General features: G+C 55.7%; 2 protein-coding genes across 12 annotated transcripts in view; both read left to right on the top strand.

The window, feature by feature from the left end:
• The window catches only part of SORBS3 (sorbin and SH3 domain containing 3), a 29,034-nt gene extending 22,253 nt beyond the window's left edge, over positions 1 to 6,781 (top strand). For all 8 annotated transcript variants that reach the window (XM_040490310.1, XM_040490309.1, XM_040490311.1 and 5 more), the window contains 5 exons: positions 120 to 245; positions 1,432 to 1,737; positions 2,540 to 2,640; positions 3,200 to 3,306; positions 5,938 to 6,781. In XM_040490310.1, the coding sequence (XP_040346244.1) occupies positions 120 to 245; positions 1,432 to 1,737; positions 2,540 to 2,640; positions 3,200 to 3,306; positions 5,938 to 5,999 (702 nt within the window). In that variant the 3' untranslated portion in view covers positions 6,000 to 6,781. The remainder of the gene's footprint in view (positions 1 to 119; positions 246 to 1,431; positions 1,738 to 2,539; positions 2,641 to 3,199; positions 3,307 to 5,937) is intronic.
• A 2,445-nt stretch (positions 6,782 to 9,226) lies between these two features.
• PDLIM2 (PDZ and LIM domain 2) lies at positions 9,227 to 23,396 on the top strand. Of its 4 annotated transcripts, none has more exons than XM_040490301.1 (10): positions 9,227 to 9,246; positions 11,725 to 11,819; positions 12,541 to 12,692; positions 15,425 to 15,494; positions 15,605 to 15,756; positions 15,913 to 15,991; positions 19,468 to 19,556; positions 19,804 to 19,949; positions 21,391 to 21,508; positions 22,827 to 23,396. In XM_040490301.1, exons 2-10 carry the CDS (start codon positions 11,727 to 11,729, stop codon positions 23,002 to 23,004), a joined length of 1,077 nt encoding a protein of 358 aa, XP_040346235.1. In that variant the 5' UTR covers positions 9,227 to 9,246; positions 11,725 to 11,726; the 3' UTR covers positions 23,005 to 23,396. The 4 variants fall into 4 exon arrangements, 3 of the variants coding, with proteins under 3 accessions (XP_040346235.1, XP_040346234.1, XP_040346233.1); XM_040490300.1 differs by lacking the exon at positions 9,227 to 9,246 and adding an exon at positions 10,152 to 10,282; XR_005795038.1 differs by lacking the exon at positions 9,227 to 9,246 and adding an exon at positions 10,154 to 10,297 and having other exon boundaries at positions 19,712 to 19,949; positions 22,827 to 22,940.
• Positions 23,397 to 24,737: the final 1,341 nt, after the last annotated feature.

Here is a 24,737-nt window from a genome sequence, read left to right as displayed (position 1 = left end):
GTATCCTTGCTGGCTTCTGGGGCACATCTCACTGATACCATCTTCTCTTTGTTACCTCACCCTCCCGGGAGCCTCAGGTCTGCCCAGTTGATGCCCAGGCTTAACCTTTCTTCCTCTAGGTGCTGCCTGCAGATGAGATTCCTAAGCCCATCAAGCCTCCAACCTACCAGGTGCTGGAATATGGAGAAGCAGTGGCCCAGTACACTTTCAAGGGGGATCTGGAGGTGGAGCTGTCCTTCCGCAAGGTGCGGCCAGGCCGGAAGTGGGGGGGGGGGGGGCGGTCAGGGGCCGGTGAGGACATGGGTAAATATGTGTAGCTAAAACATTTTTTTAAGGAGTCAAGTGTACCCATCTTCTCCCAGTATTTAAAAATTTTCCTAATCTCTTTGCATATGTTTCCCCTAATTTAGCCCATTTTTTAAAAGTTTGAAACTTCTAGAGTAGTTGTGCTTTTTTCAGTTGCAGGTTGGTAGGCTGTGAGGATCATAATCAGCATTTTTATAAGAACAGAATGGAAATCTTATAATGCCTTGCATGTAGAAAGGGTATTTTACCAAACTTTTAGGCACTTACATATGTACTCATGTGCGTGTGTGCGTACTGGGTTGTTATTAGAATGTTAATTTTTACTATAGATCATGAGGAAGTTTGAAAAAGTCCTAGAAAGCGGGAGCTGGTCTCGCTTTGGTTGATTTTGGGGGCAGAGACCGTGAATGCCCCTAGCGAAGGTCCTCCAGAAGAGCTAGCCCCAGGGAGAGAGAGGGAAGGAGCTGGCTGGGTAGTGAGAGGTGGAGGGCGGGAGAGGGCTGGAGACCATCCTCCCCAGGGCAGCCCTGCCTAATGTCAGTCAGCATGTGGGCTTGAGGACACACTGGCTGTCCCTGGGAGTTTGTTTTTTGATGCACTGGTGATCGATCACCCAGGGAAGAGGCAGGGACAGGACCGTGTCACGGCAGTGGCGACTGATGGCTGTCCAGTGCTTCTTACCAGTCGGCCACTGATCTCTCTTGCTCCTCACAGCAACACGATTGCTATCCCCACTTAACATGTGAGGAAACTAGGCTCAGAGAGGCACAGTAACTTGTCCGAGGCCACACAACTTGAAATTGGCAGAGCCACCAGGTTCCCCCGTGACTGGAATTCCGGGGAGAGGGTGCTTTGGAGTCAGAGGGGTACATGTCACATAGGCTTCCCAAAGAGGCAGGACTTGATCCGTGCCCAGTGCGGCATGTTGTGGGAAGAGCCCAGGCAGCCGGGGCTTGGCTCCTGATTCCACCACCTTCTAGTGACGTGACTGCACAACCTGCTGACCTGCTCTGAACTTGCTCTGTGCCAGGCATTAGGTTTAAATGAGACAGCCCCCGTGGGCACCCGCAGGGGCATGGTGCCCAGGAGGGCCTCGCAGATGCTGATGCTTTTCTGCACCCCCAGGGGGAGCGCATCTGCCTGATCCGCAAGGTGAATGAGAACTGGTACGAGGGGCGCATCTCCGGCACAGCGCGCCAGGGCATCTTCCCTGCCAGCTACGTGCAGGTGTGCCGTGATCCCCGGGTCCGGATCTGTGACGATGGCCCCCAGCTCCCTGCATCTCCCCGTCTGACCACCGCCCGTCTGGCTCGGCACTCCAGCTCCCCATTAGCACCACACAGCCCAAACGATCCTGACTGGGGGAGCCAGACCTCCCCCCGCCGTACTGGCTTCTCCTTCCCCACCCAGGAGCCCAGAGCCCAGGGCCAGGTAAGGTGACCTGCCTCAGCTTAGAGAGCTGATCCCTGCTTCCCACACTATTTCCTCCATTCCTTTGACAGAATCCTTTGGATTCCTTCCTAGTCTGCCCCAGGACAGATCAGTGGAATAGCTGGGCAGAACCTTGCACAGCAGAGCCACCCTGGCCTTGTGGACCACAGACCTCTCAAGTTGGTTCTGGCTCTTGCGCTGCAGCCCAGGAAGGCATGGGGCAGCCAGCTAGTTTTAGGTGTGACCCCAAAGCCAGCCCCAACTTCCTGACCATATAGACTCCACTCTTGTGATTTGCGTGTATCAGTTTCTAGGACAGGGTCATGTGGGAGTCAGAGGTCTGCCATTCCCTTGCGTCTGACCTTAGGCAGATGACATACAGTCTCTGGATTTAGTTTTTTTCCGCTGTGGAATGGGGATAATAATTCCCACTGGAGAGGGTACTCGGGTGGGTTTGAACTAAAAGCTTATAGTAGCTGATGGGGAAAAGATATCATTGGTACTTACGCTGACCTAGTCCACAAACAGGTACGCTCACTCCTGTGCTCATCCATTCACTCAGCAAACCTATGTGAGCATGAGGCACGTCCCATGCCTGGCTTTGTGCTGGTGTTTAGAATCGGCCACCTACCCTAGCTGGGCCTCAGCTTCCCAGCCCCTGTGAAGTGCAATGCTCAGACAGACCTCTCTGCCATGGGGGTTCAGAGGATGAGATGGGGGCAGGAGGTAAAGTGGGAGGGCCCACTGCACTTCCCCTCCCTCATGCCTGCATGTGCCTGCCTTTCCTCCTGTGGACCCTCAGGGTTTCGGCACCTCTGGGTCAGCTCTGTCCCATCCTGGAGGCTCCAGCCGTCCCGTGGACCTGGGGACCTCCCCCAACACCACTCAGATACACTGGACCCCGTGAGTACCATCTGGGGGTGCTTGGTCAGGGGTGGAGTGTTGCTTGCAGGCAGTGCTGAGCACAGTGACGCCCTCCCCCCCCCCCCCAGCTTGCCCTTTTCCCACTAAGATAGATTTGGTAAACTCCTGCCTTTGGCACCGATGGATGATTTGCTGGGGGGCCACTTGTCTGTGGTGGTCCTGACCTGTCTCTGCTAGCCCTTTGTCCTTAAAGCAAGTTTCCCACACTCTGCCCCTTGGCCTCAGTCTCCTCACTGTGTTTCCAGCCCTGAGGTCAGTGCATGTATGTGTGAAGTGTGGGAACTGGTAGAACAGACCTGAAGGCACTGGGAGCTCGGAGGAGGAGGGGTTGGGGTAGTTAGGGCTTGGAGCACAGGGTGCAGGCCTGGGAAAGGTTGCACTGAAGCCAGACAGAGTTGCCATTCTAGAAGCTGGGCCAGGGGCCAATGGGATTATCTGGAAAACTCAGAGGACATGGCAACACTTGAGTTAGACTCTCTGGGCCTGATCTGAGGCAGGGGCCAGACTCTAGTTGTTGCCATGATGCTGTCTCCCACAGGTATCGGGCGATGTACCAGTACCGGCCCCAGAATGAGGATGAGCTGGAGCTGCGGGAGGGGGATCGGGTAGACGTCATGCAGCAGTGTGATGATGGCTGGTTTGTGGGTATGTGGGCCTGGCAGGTGGGCTGGGGGGTGGCAGGTTGGAAGAGGTATTTCAGGGTCCCAGGGAGATGGGCTGGGGGCAGGGAGATGGGCAGACCAGAAGGGGATATCTGTGAGTTCTGGGCAGGATAGCTGGGGAATATCTCAGGGTCCTGGGGGATGACCCAAGGGACAGGTCAGAGTGGGTATCTTGGGGTCCCTGGGAAGATTTAGTGGGCTGTCGGCCTGCCAGTGCCGATTCAGCAAAGATTTGCAGTCTGACCGACAAGCCCAGGGTCACTAATGAAGTCAGCATGGACTCAAGACAGCAGCGTTCCTGACCCTCACAGCCCTGGTCCTTCCCACCACACACCTGTCTCTGATGGGAAGGACCAAGTCTCACATCCAAATATACCCACCCCCACCCCCAGTTAGCAACTGGCTCCCCTGCCCACAAGAGGGAGTAGAGAAAGATCCCGGCCCTTAGGGCTGGTCCTAGGGCAGCTCAGGCAAAGGACTAAAGCAGGAAGCCTCAAGTTGGCCTTGGCCTGGTTCAAGGTGACCAACCCAACAGCCTTCACACAGCCTGTTTCCTCCAAGTGGGCAGGGCCATACAGGTCTCAGCTTCAGAGGAAGGGGCCGTTTTCAGAGAGTAGCGAGCAGCCAGAGCCCCCTCCCACAGCAGGCTGCCGAGCCTAAAGGGTGGCAAGGCTGTTTGGTGGCCCCAGGGGCAGTCTCTTGACCTGGCAACCCACCGTTTCTCATCTGAATCCTAGCACCTCATTGCTGACCAAGTTTCTGACACACCAGCGATCACGGAGCACTAACGTGTTAACAGCGCTTGCCTCAGAGGGGTGGGCTTGGGGGGCACATCCTCATTTTCCTCTGTACACTTCTGCTTTTGCTGGATTTACTTAGTTTATTTATTTATTTTGAGACAGTCAGAGAGCGCAGGGGAGGGGCAGAGAGAGTGGGAGAGAGAGAATCCCAAGCAGGCTCCACACAGCACAGAGCCCGATGCGGGGCTTGAACTCACGAACTGTGAGATCATGACCTGAGCTGAAATCAAGAGTTGGATGCTTAACCGACTGAGCCACCCAGGTGCCCCTGCTCTTGAATTTTTTTTTTTTTTTTTTACTACTAATAAAGCTTTGCAAATGTAGACAAGAAGAAAAAGCACCACTTTTGTGGTATAAGCCACAAGTGCTTTTAGAGGAAAGACTTGGGAAGTTCAGTATCTTAGTCACGCTAGCACAGTCCAAGAGCTTGGTAGCTACATGTGGCTAGTGGTTATCATTTTGGACGGGGAAGGCTTCCTGGAGGAAGTTGGGGAGCTAGGCCTTGAAGGGCAAGGGAAGGATTAGGGGAGGCATCCCAGGCAGGGGAACAGTATTGGCAAGGGCTGGGGACAGGGTGAGCATAGGCTGCTCATAAGGAAGTCAGGATGCCAGCCTGCTAGGAGGGGAAGGTTCAGGACTTTACTTTCATTTTATATTCCTGTGTCTTCTAGCATTCCCCCTTCTCCACCCCCAGAACATGGGTTTCTTTGGGGTTGTAGCAGACCCAAGGCCTGGATTTTACTCCCACCTCTACCCCTAAGTGCTTTTGGGGAACTCACTCGGCCTTCTCTTTAGGCCTTGCCTGCCTATCCCATCTGTAAGATGAAGGTGAAGGACGCCTAGGTGGCTCAGTGGGTTAAGTGTCTGACTCAATTCTGGCTCAGGTCATTGATGGTGGTGACATGGAGGCCTGCATCCAGCTCTGCCCTAGGTGTGGAGGCTACTTGGGGTTCTGTCTCTCCCAAAATAAATAAATAAACATTTAAAAAAATAAATTGAAGGTAGGGCATCTGAATGGCTCGGTTGGTTAAGCATCCAGCTTAGGCTCAGGTCATGATCTCGCGGTTTGTGGGTTCCAGCCCTGCATCGGGCTCTGTGTTGACAGCTCGGAGCCTGGAGCCTGCCTCTGATTCTGTGTCTTCCTCTTTCTCTGCCCCTCCCCACTCACACTCTGTCTCTCTGTCACTCTCTCTCTCTCTCTCAAAAATAAATAAACATTAAAAAGTTTGTTTTTAGGGGCACCTGGGTGGCTCAATCGGTTAAGCGTCTGACTTCGGCTCAGGTCATGATCTCGTGGTCTTTGAGTTTGAGCCCCGCATCAGGCTCTGTGTTGACAGCTCAGAGCCTGGAGCCCGGTTTCGATTCTGTGTCTCACTCTCTCACTGTCCTTACCCCGCTTGCACTCTCTCTCTCTCTCAAAAAATAAACATTAAAAAAGTTTTTAAAATTGTTTTTAAAAATAAATTAAAGGTGAGAACAGTGAGTTTCCTCCATATTTAAGGTCTGCTAAATCTCAGATTTAAAGTCTGAATTCATCCTCCTGCTTACTTTCCTGAGGAAGGCTGGGTAATTCAGTGCTGTGTGCAAAGTTATACACTGCAGAGTACTCAAACTCCGAGTCATTGAATTTAGGAAGTGTAGCTTTGCCCAGATGCCCGCTAGGGGGCAGAAATGAGGAAAGCAAATCCTTCGACCCTGGGACAGGGACTCCACATGCAGTTCCGGGCACTGCCAGTAGGGAGAAGGTCCCACACCCCCACATTCCTACTAAATAAAGAAGTTTAGGGAATTCCTTTTCTCTTTTTCTCTTTCAGGTGTCTCCCGGAGGACCCAGAAATTTGGGACATTCCCTGGAAATTATGTAGCTCCGGTTTGAGTGGTGGTCTCCGTGGCAACTCAGAGCCAAGCCAGGATGGGGTGGGGAGCGGTAGCACTTACAGGAGGGAGAGAAGATCCACCCTCCTCCCTTCCCCAAGACCTGACCTGCTGGCATCTGCAGACAACTCCAGCAGCCATTCTTTGGAGCCCCCTCTAAGCCCCCTGGACTGCTTCCCACCCACAACTCACAAACATTCCTCCAACAGCCTTTTTATTTCCTCCCCTACCACACTCCCCAAATATAGAGGTCTGCTTTGAAGTGGAGACTGTTTCCAGGCCTTATTGAGACCAGACCCTGGAGCCCCCCACCCCGCCCTGCTATGGCATTTCCTCTAACAGGGACCAGCTCCCAGCTTCACCCCCATGGGGTTCTTCTAACAAGGACCAGCTTCCTAACCTAACAGAGACCAAAGGCCGCCTCTGCCTAGAGGAGATTCCTCCTCTTTCAGTCCAGCTTACCTGCTGCCCCCTTTGCCTTCCTGCCTCCAGCTGGGCTTGGGAGTGAGGTGGGAGAGGGACACAGCACCTCCTTCGTGCCCAAGGCCTGGTAAGAGGTCTTGCCTGAAGGCGCCCTCTTCCCAAAGGCTGCCAAGCCCTGGGCTTGGGCTGTGTGGGCCGTCCTGCTGCTGTAGTGCCCAGGAAGGGCTGGGCCTCAGAGGACTGGCCTATTCCAGGTGTTTTCCCAGAAGACTGATATGTGCTGCCCTCCAGCCTCCCCAGCTCCTCCAACCCCCAAGTCCCCTCTGAAAGAGAATGTCAAATAAATCTGGATACCAGGGACCTTGCCAGTCCTTTTCCTTCTGGGCAGGAGAGGGCTCCTCCTGCTTAGCGTTGTGGGAATTCTCTCTGCTGTCAGCTGTGCTGGGAACCAGGTGGGATGTTGAGTGTGTGTGTGAAAGGGGAGGCTGGAAAAGCACCATCATTGTCTCTAAAGATCTCAGCCCCCGGGTCTCAGGCAGGATGGGGCAGCCCCCAGGACCAGAGAGCAGTCTGATAAGCAATGCTGAGAGAGAACTCACATCATAGGGCCCAGGGCAAGGCCTGATTATGGGGAGAAACCAGAGATGGGAGCTGAATGTGGCCTTGTGTGCAGGCTGTTTTGATTCCGGAGTGGCCATGGGGTTGCTGGACTAGATGACATTTCTAGCTCTTCTGCTCCTAATGTTTTCCTTCTGTGTGCTCCAGTTCCACACCAAAGCTCTCGTGTGTTTGTTTACTTTCTTCTTTGAGCTCGGGTTTTTGAGCAATCAATTGCGGGAAGCTGGGAGTGGTGGGGCACAGCTTACCCGAAGCAACTCTTCTCGCCCAAGGTTTCAGAGTCCTGGGGCCTGGTGGATCCTGCTAGGTGACAGCAGTGGCACCGTCTGGGCCGGCTGCTCTGCCAAGAAAGAAAACTCCAGTCCTTGGCAGGTGCTGGGAGTTGAGCAAGGCATGAGGTGCTACATGTGTGTTCTCTGACGTAAGCGTCTCAATGACAGGTATATGATTCTGTTTTATAGGACGAGAGACCGAGGCTGAGAAATTAAGTTGTCTGGGCCACATGAATGTGAAGTCAGGTCCAATGACTCTTGCCACCTGTCTGCACAAAGTGTATCAAATGCCCAGGCAGTCCTTGTCCCAGAGAAGGAAGGTCATGCAGGAGGCCAAGGACTTCCCTGGGGCCGCCCCAGGTTGGGCCTCCTTTATATACTTCCTGGCAATCCTGTCTTCCAGGCCTGTGGGTGGGAAGAGGTGCTGGTGCCTTGCTCTGCTGGGATGGGGGTGGGGGACACCTGTGAATGACAGGGCCATAGCCTGGGTGTGGCCTGGGCCCCAACACTGGTTAAACAGCAGCTGGAAGAACAAGACCTACGTGCACACCATCTGTTCTGTCCACCCTGGTCCTCACCGCGATCTGCTTCTAAGTTGGTAGGTCCAGCCCATTTTGTGCAAATGATTATTCTCCAGGAACCCACTGGCCTGTTCCTCATCCCCTGTCCCAGCTTCTCCACATTCCCTGATGCCCTCATCAAAGATAGCAGGGTTGTGACTTCCTTTCCCTGGGGCAGAAACCAAATCCACACCCTCTTTGATAGATCCCTGAAACCTCCCCAGCAAGCCAACCCTACGCCCCTGGGCTGCCTGCCACGACAGACCTGCCTGTACAATGACTACTTCTGTGCCTTGACCTGGTGTGAGGCAGGAGGTCACTGGAGGATCACAGGCCTGTGGGGTGAGGGGGACCTGTGGGGTCAGAGTCAGAAAGGGCTGTAGGCCACTGGGTATGCTCATGCCATTAGAGAGGTGAGCTGATAGATTTGCCCAGGGCCACAGAGTTGCTTAGAGCAGGACAGTACTCCCTTCTGTTCCACAGGATCCTTGTCCCTAGGTCAGACGACTTTGTCTTTGTCATGAGTTTTGTGACTGCATGGCCCACAGGGCAGAAATCCTGTAGATTAACCTGTAGATGTTTCTAGAGACCAGTGCAAAGTCAGGAGCACAAAGAGGTGTAAAACAGAGGCCCTGCCACAAACTGGGGGTGAAGGAAGGGAAATTAATCCATTCAATCATTTCAAACAATATTCATTCAACATTTATTGAATGCCTACTGTGTGCCAGGCACTGTACTAGGCTCTGGGAATGGAGCAGTGAACCAATTCCCCCACCCTGCCCTAAGAGGAATCTGCACGCCAGCAGCTTTATATGAGAGGACAGTCTATGCAACAGGAGGCTAAAGTATGCATTATGCTCACTTTACCTGTGGGGAAACTGAGGAAATTACCCAAAGTCCCACAATAAGAAGCAGATCATGCATTTGAGGCTAGGTCTGTGTGACCCCAAGGCTGTGCTTGCCTGTCCTGCAGCTTCCTGCTCCCTCAAGGGCTTCCAGCCTAGTCGGGGAGGTAGAGCAGATGTACCAGGCAAAGTGGCCATTCCAGGAGGCCCAGGAGTGATTGGTGGGAGAGTGGCTTAAGCACACAGAGGACAGAGGCTGTGGGAGGGAGACCCAGAGTCTCCGGGTTTGTGAGTGCAAAGAGGACGAGACACAGGGCATAGGTTGGCGAGAGGGATGGTGAGGGCACTCCTTGCAGAGGGAACCTGGAGGGACTGACTCATACCTGAAGCAGGCAAGTTACAGCTGTGCCCACAGGTGTGCTTCCCTGAAAACAAACCAGCCTGACAGAGACAGTGCAGACTGGAGGCTGGTGGAAGATGCCAGAGCCAGCTCTGGTGGGCCCCGAGGTCTCCAGGGTGAGGGTTGCCAGGTATGGCTCTGGGGAACCATTTGCCAGATGGTACTGAGCTGGTGCCTGGGGCCTTTCTTCGGCTGTCCTCTCCAGAGCCCTAGAGCCTGGGTTCCAGGTGGTTGGCAGAGGGCTGGCCACATGGGCAGCGAGGGCCAGTGGTGACTGTTGGGGCTGGCCCACCCCAGGGGGGGCAGCAGAGAGCGTGAGGGGAGGGCAGCTAGGAACGGAAAGAGCATCAGCCCGGGAGAGTGCCCAGCGCCCTCCAGCCAGCAGTCTCTCCATCTTTTGGGCCTGGAAGGTCTCCCTGAGCGGAGCAGGCTTAAGAAGCATCTCAAACAGGGAAGCTCTGAGCAGCCCGAAAACCCCAGCAGTCTGCACCACCGACTAGCCGGGGCGCCGGCCGTTGGGGAACGGAGTTGAAGAGGTCCGAGGGGCGGCCGGGGCTGGAGATCTGTGGGTGTCGGGGCTGCATCCGCGCCTGTGTCGGAGCCCGGAGTGGGCGGAGATGCCAGGCGGACCGCAGACATACCCAGCCGGCCCTGCCCCGCCCCAGCCCCGGGTGTGGGGGTGCTCGAGGGGCCCTTCGAAGGCGGGTGGGCGCCACCGGCCTGGGGGAGCTTCGGGGGGGGGGGCGCCAGTCTCAGCTGTTTGTGAAGTGGGGCTCGCGACCCGTCACCGGAACGCCTCCGCGGCACCCTCAGGGGGCAGTCGGGAGGAGAAGGGCACCTCGGGGACGACGACCGCAGCCTTCAGGGGGCTCTAGGGAGAGACCCTCCCCCCACCCGCACACCCCCCGCGGGGCGCGGGCCAGGTGGCAGCGCCGGGGCTGGGCTGCGCGGAGGAGGCGTCCTCCCCGGCCAGGGGCGGCGGCAGGGGCGGCTCCGGGATCACATGGGCGGAGGCAGGTCCTGGAGCCCCGGGCGGGCTCTCCCCAGAGTCGGGCAGACGGCGGCAGCGGCGGCAGCGGGAGCGGCGGTGTCTCCACACCTTCCCTCCTTCCCCTCCCTTCCCTACCGGGCCTGGCCTCCCAGCCCGACGAGTGAGAGCGAGCCAGGTGAGCGGGAGCCAGGTGAGCGCGCCCACCTGCGCACCGTCCGCACGGCCGACGAGCTTCCCGGCTCCGGGGACCTCGCAGCTCTGCGCGCCGCGTCCCCTCTGCGCAGCTCTCAGAGCCTCGGCTCTTTCCTCCGCCCACGGCCTGCAGCCTCCCTAGAGGCTGGTGCGCCCCGCGTGCTGAGCTTTCCTGGTCCCGGGCGCTCCTCCTCCAGCCCCCGGCCCGTGGGTACTTTGGCCTCGGAGCACAGAAGGTGCCAGAACTGGGAGAGCCGGGCCGACGGGCTGGGCACCTCCCCGGGGCCCCGGGCGCGGAGTCCACAGGCAGGCTCAAAGGTCTGAGACTCCAAAGCGTCTATGAACCGCCAGCGCCAACCTAGGGACCTAGGCAGGGACAGGGGCTAGTCCGGAGCAAAAGGGGAAGCCAAGGACTGGGGAGAGGGCAGACAGCTCCTCTTGCTTGGGCGTCCTCTGCCCAGGTTCCTAAACACGGGAAGTGGCCCTAGTGTCTTTGATGTTGATTGGCAGCACTTGCAGTCACTGGGCCTCCCCAGGGGCAGCCCCAGGGTGGGTGCTGGGCAGGGTGGTGGCCCAGGCTGGCATTGCAGCTTCCTGCCTGGGTTGGCTCCCAGCTCCATAACTAGAGGCTCAGGAAATCCTACAAGGGCTTGGTGTGCAAGGACACTCCCTTGCCCAGCGGAGGGGGCAGTGGATGGGAGGCCTGTGGCCCCAGCTAGCAGGCAGCATCAATCAGCTCAACCTGCTGGCCACTGCCAGGGGGTGGGTGTGCCCAACTTGGCAGATGAGCCCGTCCTCCTGGCCGGGGCTGTTCAGAGGGCAGCAGGCCCCTGGAGGAGGTGGGAAGCCCAGTCTTGCCTATCTGGACCACATCGCCAGGGGCCAGGCAGGCAGCCAGGAGGCCCCTCTGAAGACCTTGGCCCAGTCCCCATCCAGCCAACTACTTGAAGAGTATGTGGTGGCATCACCCCCTTGTTTGCTATCACTCCTGTTCCCAGAGTGCTGCCCTCCCCCAGAGTGGGGAGGAAGTACCTTGTGCAGTCAGTTTTGGGGACCGGAAGCCAGCACTGGTGGGACTTAACCTTGTGGTGGGGGAGGGGGAGAGGCAGGAAACCATGACATCTCCTACCACCTGCTAGCCCCTGCCGCCTGTTCTGCGGCAAAAGGCCCTGTGAGGCACCCTAACAGCCTGCCTTTGGGGAGTTGCTTTGCTGAAGATGGTGGTGGTGAAGGGAGAACTCAGAGTCACGGCTTCCCAGGGCGGGGGAAGTGAAACTGGAGGGGGGGGGGGAGGGAGGGAGTTAGTCACTTCCTCTACCCTCCCCTTCACCCGCCCAGCCCCTGACTGGCTGCTCCCTGGACCTGTCATCCCCTCTCTTTTACCTCTTCCATCACCTTACAGTGTCTCCATCCCTTCTTCCTCAGATATGGCCCTAACAGTGGATGTGGTGGGGCCAGGGCCCTGGGGCTTCCGGATCACCGGGGGCAGGGATTTCCACACACCTATCATGGTGACCAAGGTAAGGGCTAATTCCAGGAGCTAAGGCGGTACCGCCAGAGTTAGGGTCTACCCTGTCTACCTGGTCCCCACAGGCACCTTTCTTTTTTAATTCTGGATCCAGAAGGCCTGCTTCTGGGAGTGTTAGCCTGGGGAGGACCAGGCTCCTGGGCCCTGTTGCCGTGGGGATGTGGTGACCACTTCAGGAGCAGACTACTAGGGAGTGAAAGGGAGCTGGTCCAAGTACAGGGCCTGCTCTTTTCTCCTTGCTCACCAACCCCATACCTGCTGGCAGCCATTTTGGGAGGTTACGAGAACAGGAGCCCCAAGTTCTTGGCAGTTTCCTCTTGACCCAGGCCCAGGCCAGGGAGCATTCATGCAGAAGGCCTGTGTGCAGGCAGCCACCTGCATGGTGTGATTTGCACGGGCAGGGCTCTCTATCCAAAAGTATTTCCAAGCACAGTCCCTGAAACTCTGCCATTTCTTCTGGAGGCCCCTGTTAGAGTGTCAGTGCTGGGGTGGGGGGTGGGGTTCCACTCCAGCTTTTGGAGGGGATTAGCTGATAAGCTGGGCAGACACTGCTGTGCAGAGAGACAAAGGGGGACACAGGCCAGTCTGGTTCAAACCAGGTTCTGTGTTTCTTGGGCAGGACAGAGAGAAATCCCCTCTCCTCCATCCCTACATGAATGTCATCACTGTCTGAGCAGGGGTGCTTCAGACCACTTGCTTCTCATCCCCTCCAGGTAACTGAGAGGAGCAAGGCTGAGGCTGCTGACCTCCGGCCTGGAGACATTATTGTGGCCATCAACGGGGAGAGTGCTGAGGGTATGCTTCATGCTGAGGCCCAGAGCAAGATCCGCCAGAGCCCCTCACCCCTGAGGCTGCAGCTAGACCGGTAGGCCCTCCACCACTGCTGGGCCTGCCAGCATTCTCTTCCCCTCACCAGCCCGCTGCACAGTGGCTGCCCTCACCCCCTGTTCTTAGTCCCAGCCCGGCCTTCCTGGGCCCTTTTGGCTCATCTTTAGATGGTCTAGAGTGGGCTGAGGGGTGTCCCTGTACCTAGCTGGGCATGTAGCCATGGGCAGGGCAGGCTGGCATCAGCCACCTGGATGCCCGGGTTTGACTGGTTCCCAAGTGTGCAGGGCACAGGGTGTGGGCATGAAGTGGGTTGAAGAGGGGAAAGGTGTGCCTTAGGCTGGGTCTCCTGGGCCCCTGCCTCCAAGAGGGGATGGCCTTTGTTCATGTCCTGGGGAGTAGGTTGAGGAGTTTGGAGGCTCATTCCCCCAAAGAACCCCTCTGTCCTTCCCCTTTGCCTCTCCAGGCTGTGTTGGTGAAGGCAGATTCCTGGGCTTGGGTTTTCAGTCCAGAAGCCTGGGTTGGGGAGGGGAACAGGTGGCTCCCTGGGGTGGGGCATCATAGTGAGTCACAGTGAAGGAATGCTGGAAGATCCCCCAGCCAGGAGAACCCTCTGGGCGGGCCTTGAACTTGAGTCAGATACCTCCTGCCTCTCTGCCCACCCCCCCCCCTTCCCCACTGGGCTCTCTCTGGGCCCTGGCTCCATGCCCTCTCTTCACCTCTACCATCCCACAGTGCTGTAGAAGCTGGCTCCCATGATGTCCCGGCCCCTTTAGTGACTCCCTCATGCCACTCAGACTCATGAGTGTTTGCAGGAGTGGGACCCAGACGAGGAGGGTGGAGAGTAGTACCTCATGGCAGCTGGGAAGGGGACCAAAATCTACAAGAGACTGCAGAGTCGGGTGGGGGAGGGACAGGGAGCTGCTGACACCACCATTTCCTCTCAGGTCCCTCTTAGAGGGATCCAGTCCCGTCAGGGAGTGGGCCTGGCCGAGTCCCTCCAAGCCTCCAGCTCCATGTTGGGCAGGTCAAGACTCTCTGCCTCTTCTTTCCCTTGCCCGGCCTGCTCCTAAACCCTCCTAGTCTTCCCCACCTCAGGAAGCCTCTTGAGCACCCAGAGCTCTGTGGCAGGAAGCAGTGCTCTAGACTGGAGCCAAGGCCCAAGCTCCCTTCACTCTGATCCCACACCCCTCCCTGGGGAGGCTGAGGCTGGTGTGTGTGGTGACTGAGGTTCTTGTTGACCTCTCTAGAAGTGGCCAGACAACCAGGATCGGTATAGTGGGATTGGGACATGGCAGGCTCTTTCTCCACCCTCAGCTAGTACCAGCCCTCCAATGTCCTCCTGTTCAAGGCTCCAGTGGGAAGGGCTTTGAAGGGGGTCTCCTGGGGTTCTTCTCTTGCTGGCTGCCTTGGTGATTGGTGGAAAGCTGGGCCTGCTTGTTGCCCTGGCTCTCCAGGTCCTGCAGGAAGGGGGGCTGGCTCCACCCTTTGTTTTACGGAGAAATGTTTAGAAGGGACCATGGAGCACCTGGGTGCCTCAGTTGGTTAAGCATCTGACTCTTGATTTTGGTTCAGATCATGATGTCACAGTTGGTGAGTTCAAGCCCTACATCAGGCTCTCCACTGACAGTGTGGAGCCTGCTTGGGATTCTCTCTCTCTTCCTCTCTCTTTGACCTCCCTCATGCAGCACACGTGCTCCCTCCCTCTCTCTCTCTCTCTCTCTCTCTCTCTCTCACTCAAGAATAAATTAATTAAAAAAAGAAGAAGAAGAAGAAGAAGAAGAAGAAGGCACCAGGAATGATCCTCCCCAAGATATTCCAGCCATTAGCAGCAAAGCTGGTGGGGAATAGCCTCTGGCTGGGCAGAGGAGAGTGAGCAGCTGGCCCAGCCATTGTTGGGCTTTAGGAAACTCACTTTCCTTCTCTAGGCTTCAGTTTTTCTATGGGTGAAAGATAAAGAATTATTTATGTGAAATCAGCAATCTTCCCCAAAGTTGATCTACAAGCTGATGCTGACCAGTGACAAAGTCTGTATGAAATTAAAAAAAAAAAAAAGGAAAGAAAGAAAGAAAGGAAGGAAGGAAGGAAGGAAGGAAGGAAGGAAAAGAAAAAGGCCTCTAGGCTGGCTCAGTCAGTGGAGCATGTGACTTTTCATCTCAGGGTCATGAGTTTGAGCCCCACCCCACATTGGGCACAGAGATTACTTCAAAAAAAAAAAAAAAAAAGGGGGGGGCACCGGTGTGGCTCAGTCGGTTAAGCATCTGATTCTCGATTTTGGCTCAGGTCAGGATCTCACAGTTCATGAGTCTGAGCCCTGTGTGAAGGCCCAGAATGGGGCCTCACTTCAGGCTCCAAGCTGATAGTGCCTATGGATCCTGCTTGGGACTCTCCCGCCTCTCTCTGCCCCTCCCCCGCCTGCACCCTCCCTCTCAAAATAAATAAATAAGTAAACTTTAAAAAACAGAAAAGAAAAAAAAAGACAAGAGATAATAGGAGGAGTTTTTACTAAAATTGAATTTATTGAACTTTTCGCTGAAATTCTACATACTGATGCTAAACCTTCCATTCCTTTGAGAAATGATGGTAGTTGTTAACAATAGTTGTTTGTTTTCAATTTGGCAAAGTTGAAATTTGACAGCCTGATGTCCAAATGTTTTGAACCTTGTACTAATCTTGAGAATCTTGCGGGAACAGCTGCAATCTGTGGCCCTTATCCTGTTAGTGGGGGGCCAGGACCCCTGTGACTTGCCTCCCCCCCCACCCTCTCCTCAGGTCTCGGGCTGCTTCCCCCCAGGAGACCAATGGGGAAAGCTCTGTGGAAGGGCTGGCGACTCGCTTCCAGGTAGGATGGTGCCTTCTGCGGGGAACTCCAGCACCCCAAAATGAGGGGGAGACCTGAGGGGCAGGGCTGGTAGGGGACGGGTACCCCCTTCTCAGTCCTTCTCTCCACAGGGCTCCGTGAGGACGCACACTGACAGCCAGTCCTCCCTGAGGTCTTCCTGCTCCAGCCCAGTCTTTTCCAGCCCCCAGCCCGGCAGCCCGTTCTCTGCCCTGCCCCCCACCAGCCCGCAGGCCCTCCCTGGAGAGACTGTTGTCAGCCGCAGGTGAGCCCGGGGGGTGAGCGCCACGGCCACAGGGTCTGGACCAGGCCTCTCAGGCTGAGTAACTGGGTTTAGGGGAGTTTGAGGGCACCCTCCTCTTCCCTGAGGCAGGCTGGGTGGGACGCCCGGCACACACATCATCCATTTCCCCCATTTCAGTTTCCAGAGCCTGGCACATTCCCCGGGATTGGCTGCTGCTGACCGCTTTTCCTACGGGGGCCACCCCAGAAGTCGACCGGTGAGAATACCTGGTGGGGAGGATAGATCCTCCCGTCCTGGCTGGTTGCCAGTGGCACCCATTGGGCTGCAGATGGCGGGTCCCACCTGGGCAACCAGCGCCTCATCTCTTAGCAACAAGCATGCCCCTCTCCTGAGCCAGAAGGCCACTGTGGTGGTAGGCCACACTTCCTGTGCCTGGGGCCCTGCCCTGCCAGTCCCAGGTGGCCTTCTATCTCTTATACTCCCATTTGCCGCCTCCCCCCTTCTGCTAGCTTCCTCCCTTCCTGAGTGTTTCTCTTGGGCCAGGGCTGAAATAGTTTTGCTGCTGTTGTTGGGATGGTTCCCTCTGGCTCTGGCTGCATCTCTTGAACACATTCCTCCCCATTCCAAGCCCCATGCCTGCCCCCAACTCCCATCACCCATCCCCCTTCCTCCTTGTCTGACTCAGCCCAGAGAACCACCAATGGGACTGTGGTTCTGCCTCAAGTAGCACTTGGCTTACTCTCTGTCTGCCCCTCTCCCTGCTCTTCTACCCTGGATGCCCCCCTCCCAGGTCCCACTGTGAACTAGTGACAGCCTTCCCCCCCCTCCACCTCCCTTAGCATTTCTCCTCTCTAAGGGCAGGGGTGGTGAGGAAGTGAGGGACTGAGTCGGCCAACAGTCCTGGGCCACAGCTGCTGGGGGCAGAGTTGGTGGGGGGCATGTCCAGCCTTTGGGGTGAAAGGGATGAGGCCCAGCTGCTGGAATCCTACCTCCGGTTGATTCTACATTCCAGAAAGCAGAGTCTTTGGAGATGGCTGGGGGAGGGAATTAGAAACTGGGGGCTCTGGAGAAGGAAGGAGTGGGCTTCACTGGGGGCTGCACAGTAGGGGCTCCCCAGTGGCCTGCTATGGGCCCACCAGGTGGCCTGCCAGGCAATGTGGGCATAGAAATCCATTCAATAAGATCCCCGTCTTTAAAGAATTTAAAATGCAGTTGGGGAGATAAGACAAACATGTAAAGCAGTTTTGGAACAATTAAGTACTAAACAGTGTGGTCTTAATTATAAAAGCAGGAGGCATTCTGGGAGGGGAGAGATGAATGTGGGCTGGGTGGCCTGAGAAGGCTTTGTCAGGAATTTTGCTGGACGTCAGAGGTAGGACCGGGTAGGTTTAGATTAGAGAATGATAAGCCAGGGAGACGGGAAAGCAGTGTGTAAGCAAGACCTGGCGTGTTTGGGCCCGGTGAGGGGGGGGCTTCTCTGGGAGATCTTTGGGCTGAGACCAGTTGGGAATGTGCTTAGCCCAGGGCGTGGCTGGAGAGGGCCCATCCATCTTGGCCTTCTTCCTTGTGGTGTCCCAAACTTGGGCAAAGGGGAGATGCTGGTGGTACAGGGAGTGTCTCCCAAAGCAGCAGCAACACCTTGGAACCTGTTAGAAACGCAAATTTCCAGGCCTCAGCCTGGGCTTACTGAATCAGATGCAGGGGTGAGGGTGTGGACAGGGGGACCAGTCTGTGTTTTAAGGAGCCTTCAGGGATCTGATGCATCCAAAGATTTGAGGACCACCCATGTGGTGTAAACAGGAGCCCTGGGCCGGGTGGCAGGGAGACTTGGGTTAGTCCCACCTCTACCATCTAACCTTGGATAAGCAGTCCCCATGCACCAGGTTCCCTTCTTTGTCCCCAAGGACCGTGATCATTCCTTCAACAAATTTTTATTGAGCAGTTGCTTTGTGTCAGGCACCCTTCCCAGGCTCTGGGGATGCGTTGGTGGATAAACAGATATTCCTAATCCAATGAAGTTTGCATTCTGGTCTGCCAGTGAGGCTGTGGTCAGATGGTGTGGGAGTGTCGGGGTCCCACACTTCCCTCTTGGGAGTCACTGTGTACTTTTAGCACCTTAAAGACTCTAAGAAGTCCCATGAGAAATAGATTTAATTTTATTAGTTGTTTAAACTTGTTTAACTATAGAATTTCTCCTGGAATCCCCCACCCCAACCTGCCACTCACTTATTAACATCCCTGTGTTCCCCAGAACACATGTTGAAGGGTGTTGGCCACAGATGAGCTCTTGTTGGGCAGGTGGACAGCTTTGCTGGACTTGGAGATGAAAGGTTCCTTTTGTGAAGGCAGGTATCCCTGGCTGACTAGGATGGAGGGAGGGAAGAACTTTCTCCAGTAAGGGAGTTGGGCTCCTCTCTCTCAGGGCACAGTGGTCTGGAAGGAGGAAGGGGGTTAGAGGTGAGTGTAGATGAGGTGTCTGCCGTGGCCATGATTTTGCTGCTGGCTTTCGAGCTGGCTGAGGCTGCGCTCAGTCCAAGGCACAGGACACCACCAGCCTCCATAGTACCCTTCTGGAAACTGGAAGTTGCCACCTCTGGGTAGGTACATGCCTTGCTGAGCAGATGTGAAGACAGCACCCCTCTGGCTGGCATGAGAACTTGGCTTACAAAGGGAGCCTGGGCGGATTTCTCCCTGCGAGCCGCTGCCCCTGTGCAGGGCACATGCTGGCTCAGGACAGCGAGATGGGATGTCGTTCTTAAGTAACTGGTGCTGACTGTCCTTCCTGAGGAAATTATCTTACCGTCTGTCAGTTGACCGCAGGCCACCAAGTGTAGGAGGAATGTAGACTGGGGGAAGACGGCTGGGGGAGTGAGGGTCTGGGGCTTTCTTCTCAAAACTCTGCAGTTTCTGTTTTTAGCTTTAAAATCCATGCAGTTTTACCATTTGACCCCATAACTTGTCCTTGATTTTGAATTTTAAAATGGAAGAAAGCTGGCTTTCCAGGGAAATGTGCCCTCAGCTAGTGCACGGTGGCCTGTCTTTTTGTCTCTGGGGTTCCCCTTTCCGTGGGGGATGGCTGTGGAGAGGGGGCAGGGTAGTAGGGGAGGGTGCAGAGGTGCATGCCAGAAAGCAGAGCAACAATGAGGTTGAAGGCAAGATTTCCAGGTAGACGGCAAGTGAAAAGAGCCCAAGATGGATAGCACGCACCTGGGGAGGGGGAGCCGCTGCTGGGGTGTGGGTCCAGAATGGGCCTGGCCCCCAAGGCTCCATGGGGCAGAATTAGACCTCCAGGGCAGCCAGAAGAGGCTGGTCAGCCCAGACCCTGGGGCCCTCTTAGGAGAGGAAGTGTGTGTAGGAGAGAGGTCCCTTGTGCTGCCCCATCCCCCCTTCACTCCATCCCTTTGTGTTTTCTTCTCACTGCAAAAGCATCTGCTTTCTTCCTCTCTGCTTGTTCTGCCCCTTGCCCAATCTCCTTGCAGAAACTTCACACCTCCATAGTTGGGTGCTGGCCTCTCTCCCCTTCTGGGAATGAGCAGAACACTCCCTAGTGCCCCGAGGGTAGGATTTGGTGTATTGGGCCCTTGCGCCTGAGGGCCTGTTGGTCAGCAAGAGCCGGGGGCCCTCTGGTGTCGGGCCTGGGGAACAGCCGTGCTTGGCTCGGCAGCCCAGACGGGTGTGCGGGCCAAAGGCTCCAGCCACTGACTCCTCCCCTGGTGCCTCTCTGTCCCACAGGCCAGCCTCACCCGCGCCGCGGCTGGTGACTCGGCTGTGCTGGTGCTGCCGCCTTCCCCGGGTCCCCACTCCTCCAGTCCCAGACTCAGGTACCCGGTGGACTCCGGAGGGTGGGGTGGAATCCTGGAGGGCCTGGGAGGGGCAGGAGACAGATTGGCTTTCCAGAGAGGGATTTGGGCAGGGGGAGGTCCCCGGCCACTTTAAGCCCATTTGGCTTTCCTCTGAATCCTCTGAATTCCCTCAGAATGCCTTCCCCTGGACACTCTTTCCCTGCCTTCTTGCTGGTCCTCATACCCGGGAAGGAACCCTCACTCCTGGCCGCTCCTGTCCCTGCAGTGTGGACTCAGAGGGGGGAAGCCGCCTTCTGGAGGAGGATTCAGAAGTCTACAAGATGCTGCAGGAAAATCGTGAGGGGCGGGTGGCCCCCCGACAGTCCAGCTCCTTTCGGCTCTTGCAGGAGGCTCTGGAGGCTGAAGAGAGAGGTGAGCCCCTTGGGGGCTTGGTACAGGAAGGAGATTCCTGCAGGATACCCCTGGACCCTGACTGGACATGATACAGAACAAATATTTCCTAAATGCTCATCATAGGAATAGGCTCCAAGGGAGTCCCTGCACTAAAGGAGCTTTCAGTCTGGTGGGTGTTGTAGGGGTGGACCCAGAGGTGGTGGCTGGGGTCAGGAAAGTGCCAAGGGGGAATGAGAAAGGTGGGTGGTGGGCCCTGTGGGGGCTGGGTCTCCAGGGTGGGCTTCATAGAGGAAGATGGATTTGACTTGACCCTTGAAGAAAGATCAAGATTTTAACAAAGGGCCTTAAGATGGTGGCAGAGAGCGCTGTGGCATGCAGTGGTTGGCAGCTGGAGGGCTTTGGTGTGGGAGCCAGAGAGAACAGAGGGGCCTGGCAGCATGGAGGGTGGTCTCAGAGGTTAAGTCCTGGCCTCACGTGCCAGGCTGAGGAGTGCCCTCACCTAGAAGGGCTGGTTAAATGATGCCAGGCAGTGCATCAGATGCTGAAGTACATAAGAGATATGGGCTCTTGCCAGCCATTCAGTTGTTCGCTCGACAGACATTAACTGTGCCTGTCTGATGGGCCAGTGATGTGCAGAGTGTGGAGGCTGAGGGCAGACAGACAGGCCCACCCAGCGCCTGAGGTGTGGTCAGTGCTGCAGTTGTACTGTGTGTGTTGGAGGGGCACCGGCCTAGTCCAGGGGAGAGATGAGAAAGCCTGGCCTGGGCAGTGGCTTCCGGGAGGCAGAGGATGGGACATTCAGGACTACGGGATCAGCAGCCTCGCCAGCACAGTATCTGGTGGCTGGCTCCAACTCTGACACTTAGCTCCAGGGGTGTTCACTGGGGTCAGGGTGAAATGGTTTGGAGCAGACCTTGCGCATCATGACCCGGAGGCCTTGGCAGGCCCCGGGAGAGGCCCCGGGGTGAGGGGAGTGCAGACGGTCAGTGGCTTCACCGCTGGAGTCCCGGAGCCCTTGGCTGCAAACAGGGACCGTACCGCCCAGTAACATCTGTGCTTCATCTTCGTGTTGTTCCAAGGCTCGCATGCAACTGTGCCCATAAGAACCCTTTGAAAACTTTACAAAGGTGTTGTGGCGCTGTTACTATCTATCAGCAGCATCTTTTAATCAATATCACCATGCCTGCTTGGCGGGACGTGGGAGGCACCGCGCAGACACTCCTCAGGTTGCCCCAGCTTGGGCCAACTCAGCCTCAGCCAGGGAGCTGCCATGATCAGTCCCTTCCTCCATTACCCACCCGCCTTCACCCCCAGTGTTACTTCAGGGGTCTTCATGGAAGCGCACTTTTTAGAAGTCTCCTGGGAACCGTGCTAGCGGAGTGTGAGTGAGTAAACACAGCCCGGGTGCCGCGGCCAGTGGACGAGCTCTGATGTGTCCGTCTGCCCCCACCCCTCCCAGGTGGCACACCTGCCTTCCTGCCCAGCTCGCTGAGCCCCCAGTCCTCCCTGCCCACCTCCAGGGCCCTGGCCACCCCGCCCAAGCTCCACACGTGTGAGAAGTGCAGCACCAACATTGTGTGAGTGTCTACGGCCTGGGAGGCAGGCACACCCTGACAGGGCGGTGTGGGGCGGGGCAGGGCACGGGATGCCCCCGGGAGGCGTCAACACCAGTCAGGGACCCTGGAGGGGTGTTTCCACAGCAGACCTGTGATGGGCTATGTTGGTTATTTTAAGCCTTCTTAAAATGTCTTGCTGGCTTCTTCCTGCCGTATCCCCTTCTCCCTGATTTCTTCCTCCCTCCTGGGAGGAGTAAGAAACGACGCTTCTGATTTCTCTGCAATAATCTCAAGGCCTCTGGAGATCTGCCTCCAGATGCGGTGCCTCCTCCTGGAAAATTTTGCTCTTGCCCCTTCCTCACCCCCTTTGGAAAGGGATGACTTTTCCAGAGGTAGGTTCATTTTTCCTCACAGGGTGGCATTGTAATGCAGCCACATTCTCTGGAAAAGTGTTGAAAGTCCACCCGCTCCGCCATAAATTTCTTACATGCCATGATGACGGTCAGATGACTCACCTTAGGCAAATTCCTTAGCCTCTGCAGGCTTTACTGTCTCAGCTCCAGAATGGGATACTATGCATGCCTGCCGTGCAGACACAAGGGAAGTGTTGTATGTGGTGGTTCTCAAAGAGCAGCTGCACAGTCCCTGAGGACTTGTTAGAGGGACTGCTGGCCTGTACCCCAGAGTTTCCTCTTCAGGAGGTCTCTGGCCCCAGCATTTGCATTTCCAACTTGTCCTCAGGTGATGTAGTGCTATGGTCCCGGTACCTGGGACCACACCCAGAGGACCACTGCTCCATTAACAACCCAGATAATTCAGGACGGGTTTATTTGCCTTTGTGTAAAGGAGAAATAGCTTTAAAAAAAAATTTTTTTTAATGTTTATTTATTTTTGAGAGAGAGAGGAAGAGAAAGAGAGAGCGTTAGAGGGGGAGGGGCAGAGAGAGAGGGAGACACAGAATCTGAAGCAGGCTCCAGACTCTGAGCTGTCAGCAGAGAGCCCAACATGGGGCTCAAACTCATGAACCACAAGATCATGACCTGAGCCAAAGTGGGATGCCCAACCAACTGAGCCACCCAGGTGCCCCCCTTTTTTTAAAAAATTAGAAGTCCCGGAGGTGGTGGTTGGGGGTTATTGAAGTGAGATTCCTGAAGGAAGGCTTGGGGAGTCCAGTGTCTGAGATTTGGGGATCTTTCCAGGTCCTGACTGTGGGCCTGGAACTGGCCAGGAACTAGGCTCCCCGGGAATGAGAATGGCAGCATCATGCTATCACCCTGCCTTCCCCCACCCCCCACTCTCCCCCAGGCTAATGGTTCTCCCCTCTGCATTGCTCCTGCAGGAACCAGGCTGTACGCATCCAGGAGGGGCGGTACCGCCACCCAGGCTGCTACACCTGTGCGGACTGTGGGCTGAACCTGAAGATGCGTGGGCACTTTTGGGTCGGAGACGAGCTGTACTGCGAGAAGCATGCCCGTCAGCGCTACTCCTCGCCCCCCGCCCTCAGCTCCCACGCCTGAGTACCCGGCTAGGTTCTCAACCTGCTCTAGACCGCATAGGCACCTGTGCACCAATAGCAAGTTGGCATGGAAGGGTGGTGGTTGGTGGTGGGGCCCCTGCCTCCAGGCTGGGTGAGGCTAGAGCCTAGGACCTGTGATGGGCTGTGGATGAGGACAGCCTCACCATCCCAGGCCTCTGCTAGATACTCACTTCCTCCTGTAGAACAGGCTGTACACCAAAGTGTGAGGTGGGCACTGCATTGGATATCTTTGTGCAACAGGGATTAAGCAGGTTGGGATACAGAGATAAATATGTAGAAAGAGAGGGATAGGTCAGAGGTTAAAGGTATTCACTCTGTAAAGTTTTCAGCATATGAACCCTATAAATATACATATATGGATGAAACAAAGTAGCTCTTTCCTCTTCTTCTCTGCCTCTGCCCCTGGGGATGAACTCTGTCTACCACTGGGCAAAGAGTTTTTATTGACATAATTTTCCCCCTTTATTCCCCACATCCCCAAACCTTACCAAACCTTACCAGGTGCTTCACCACATGACACCCTCTAATGAAGAGGCTTGCATTTTTTATTTTATTTATTTATTTATTTATTTATTTAAGTTTATTTATTTTAAGAGAGACAGAGACAGAGACAGAGACAGCATGAATGGAAAGGGCACAGAGAGAGAGAGAGGGGGAGACAGAGAATCCCCAAGTAGGGTCTGCACTGGCAGAGCCCGACGCAGAACTCAATCCCACCAACTGTGAGATCATGACCTGAGCCGAAACCAAGAGTCAGATGCTTAACCAACTGAGCCACCCAGGTGCCTCTAAAGATTTTATTTATTTTATTTATTTTTATTTTTTTTTAATTTTTTTTAACATTTATTTATTTTTGAGACAGAGAGAGACAGAGCATGAACAGGGGAGGGTCAGAGAAAGAGGGAGACACAGAATCTGAAACAGGCTCCAGGCTCTGAGCTGTCAGCACAGAGCCCGACGCGGGGCTCGAACCCACGGACCGCGAGATCATGACCTGAGCCGAAGTTGGATGCTTAACCGACTGAGCCACCCAGGCGCCCCTGAAGATTTTATTTTTAAGTAATCTCTGCACCCTGTGTGGGGCTTAACTTACAACCCCATGATTAAGAGTTGCATGCTCCATCAACTGAGCCCGCCAGGTGCCCCTCCTGGACTCTTTTATAAAGATGCCAGTTTTACTGGGATAATCTCTGGTACTTTAGAGGAATGAGTTTCTTATCCGGAGCCTGGAGAAGAGGAGGAATGCCGGAGGGCGGGCAGCAAACAGGAGGCAGGTCCAGATGTCCATGCTATCCAGGCCTGGCTCAGTGACAGTCTCATGCTCCACCAGCACTGGCTGGGCTGGCATTCGGTGCCCCTCGCTCTACTTGGGGTGAATGCTGCCAGCCCAGCTGACCTACCCAGATGAGCTGGGTAGGCAGGAGAGGGGGCAACTCCCCCAAGGCTGTCTGCATGCACTTGAGAAAGATAATCACCAGCAATAACCTTGAACTGGGCTGCAGGTTAGTCTTGCCTGGGAAGCATACACCAGAGGAGCCCCACCCTGAAGGACCTACCCCCCAAAGGTCCTCACATCCAAGCCAGGCTTGCTCTGTGTGTCCCTTCCTTGGGAGACCCTGCTGGCTTCAGTGGTAGTTGATTTGAAAAACAAACAAACAAACAAACAAACAAACAAAAAACCCAGAAACAAAAATAATGGGTGACTAGTGTTAG

This window comes from Herpailurus yagouaroundi, unplaced genomic scaffold, assembly GCF_014898765.1.
Source record: "Herpailurus yagouaroundi ecotype Mexico unplaced genomic scaffold, PumYag 181, whole genome shotgun sequence".
In the NCBI taxonomy this organism is placed as follows: domain Eukaryota; kingdom Metazoa; phylum Chordata; class Mammalia; order Carnivora; family Felidae; genus Herpailurus; species Herpailurus yagouaroundi.
This window is presented reverse-complemented; position numbering and strand designations above follow the sequence as displayed.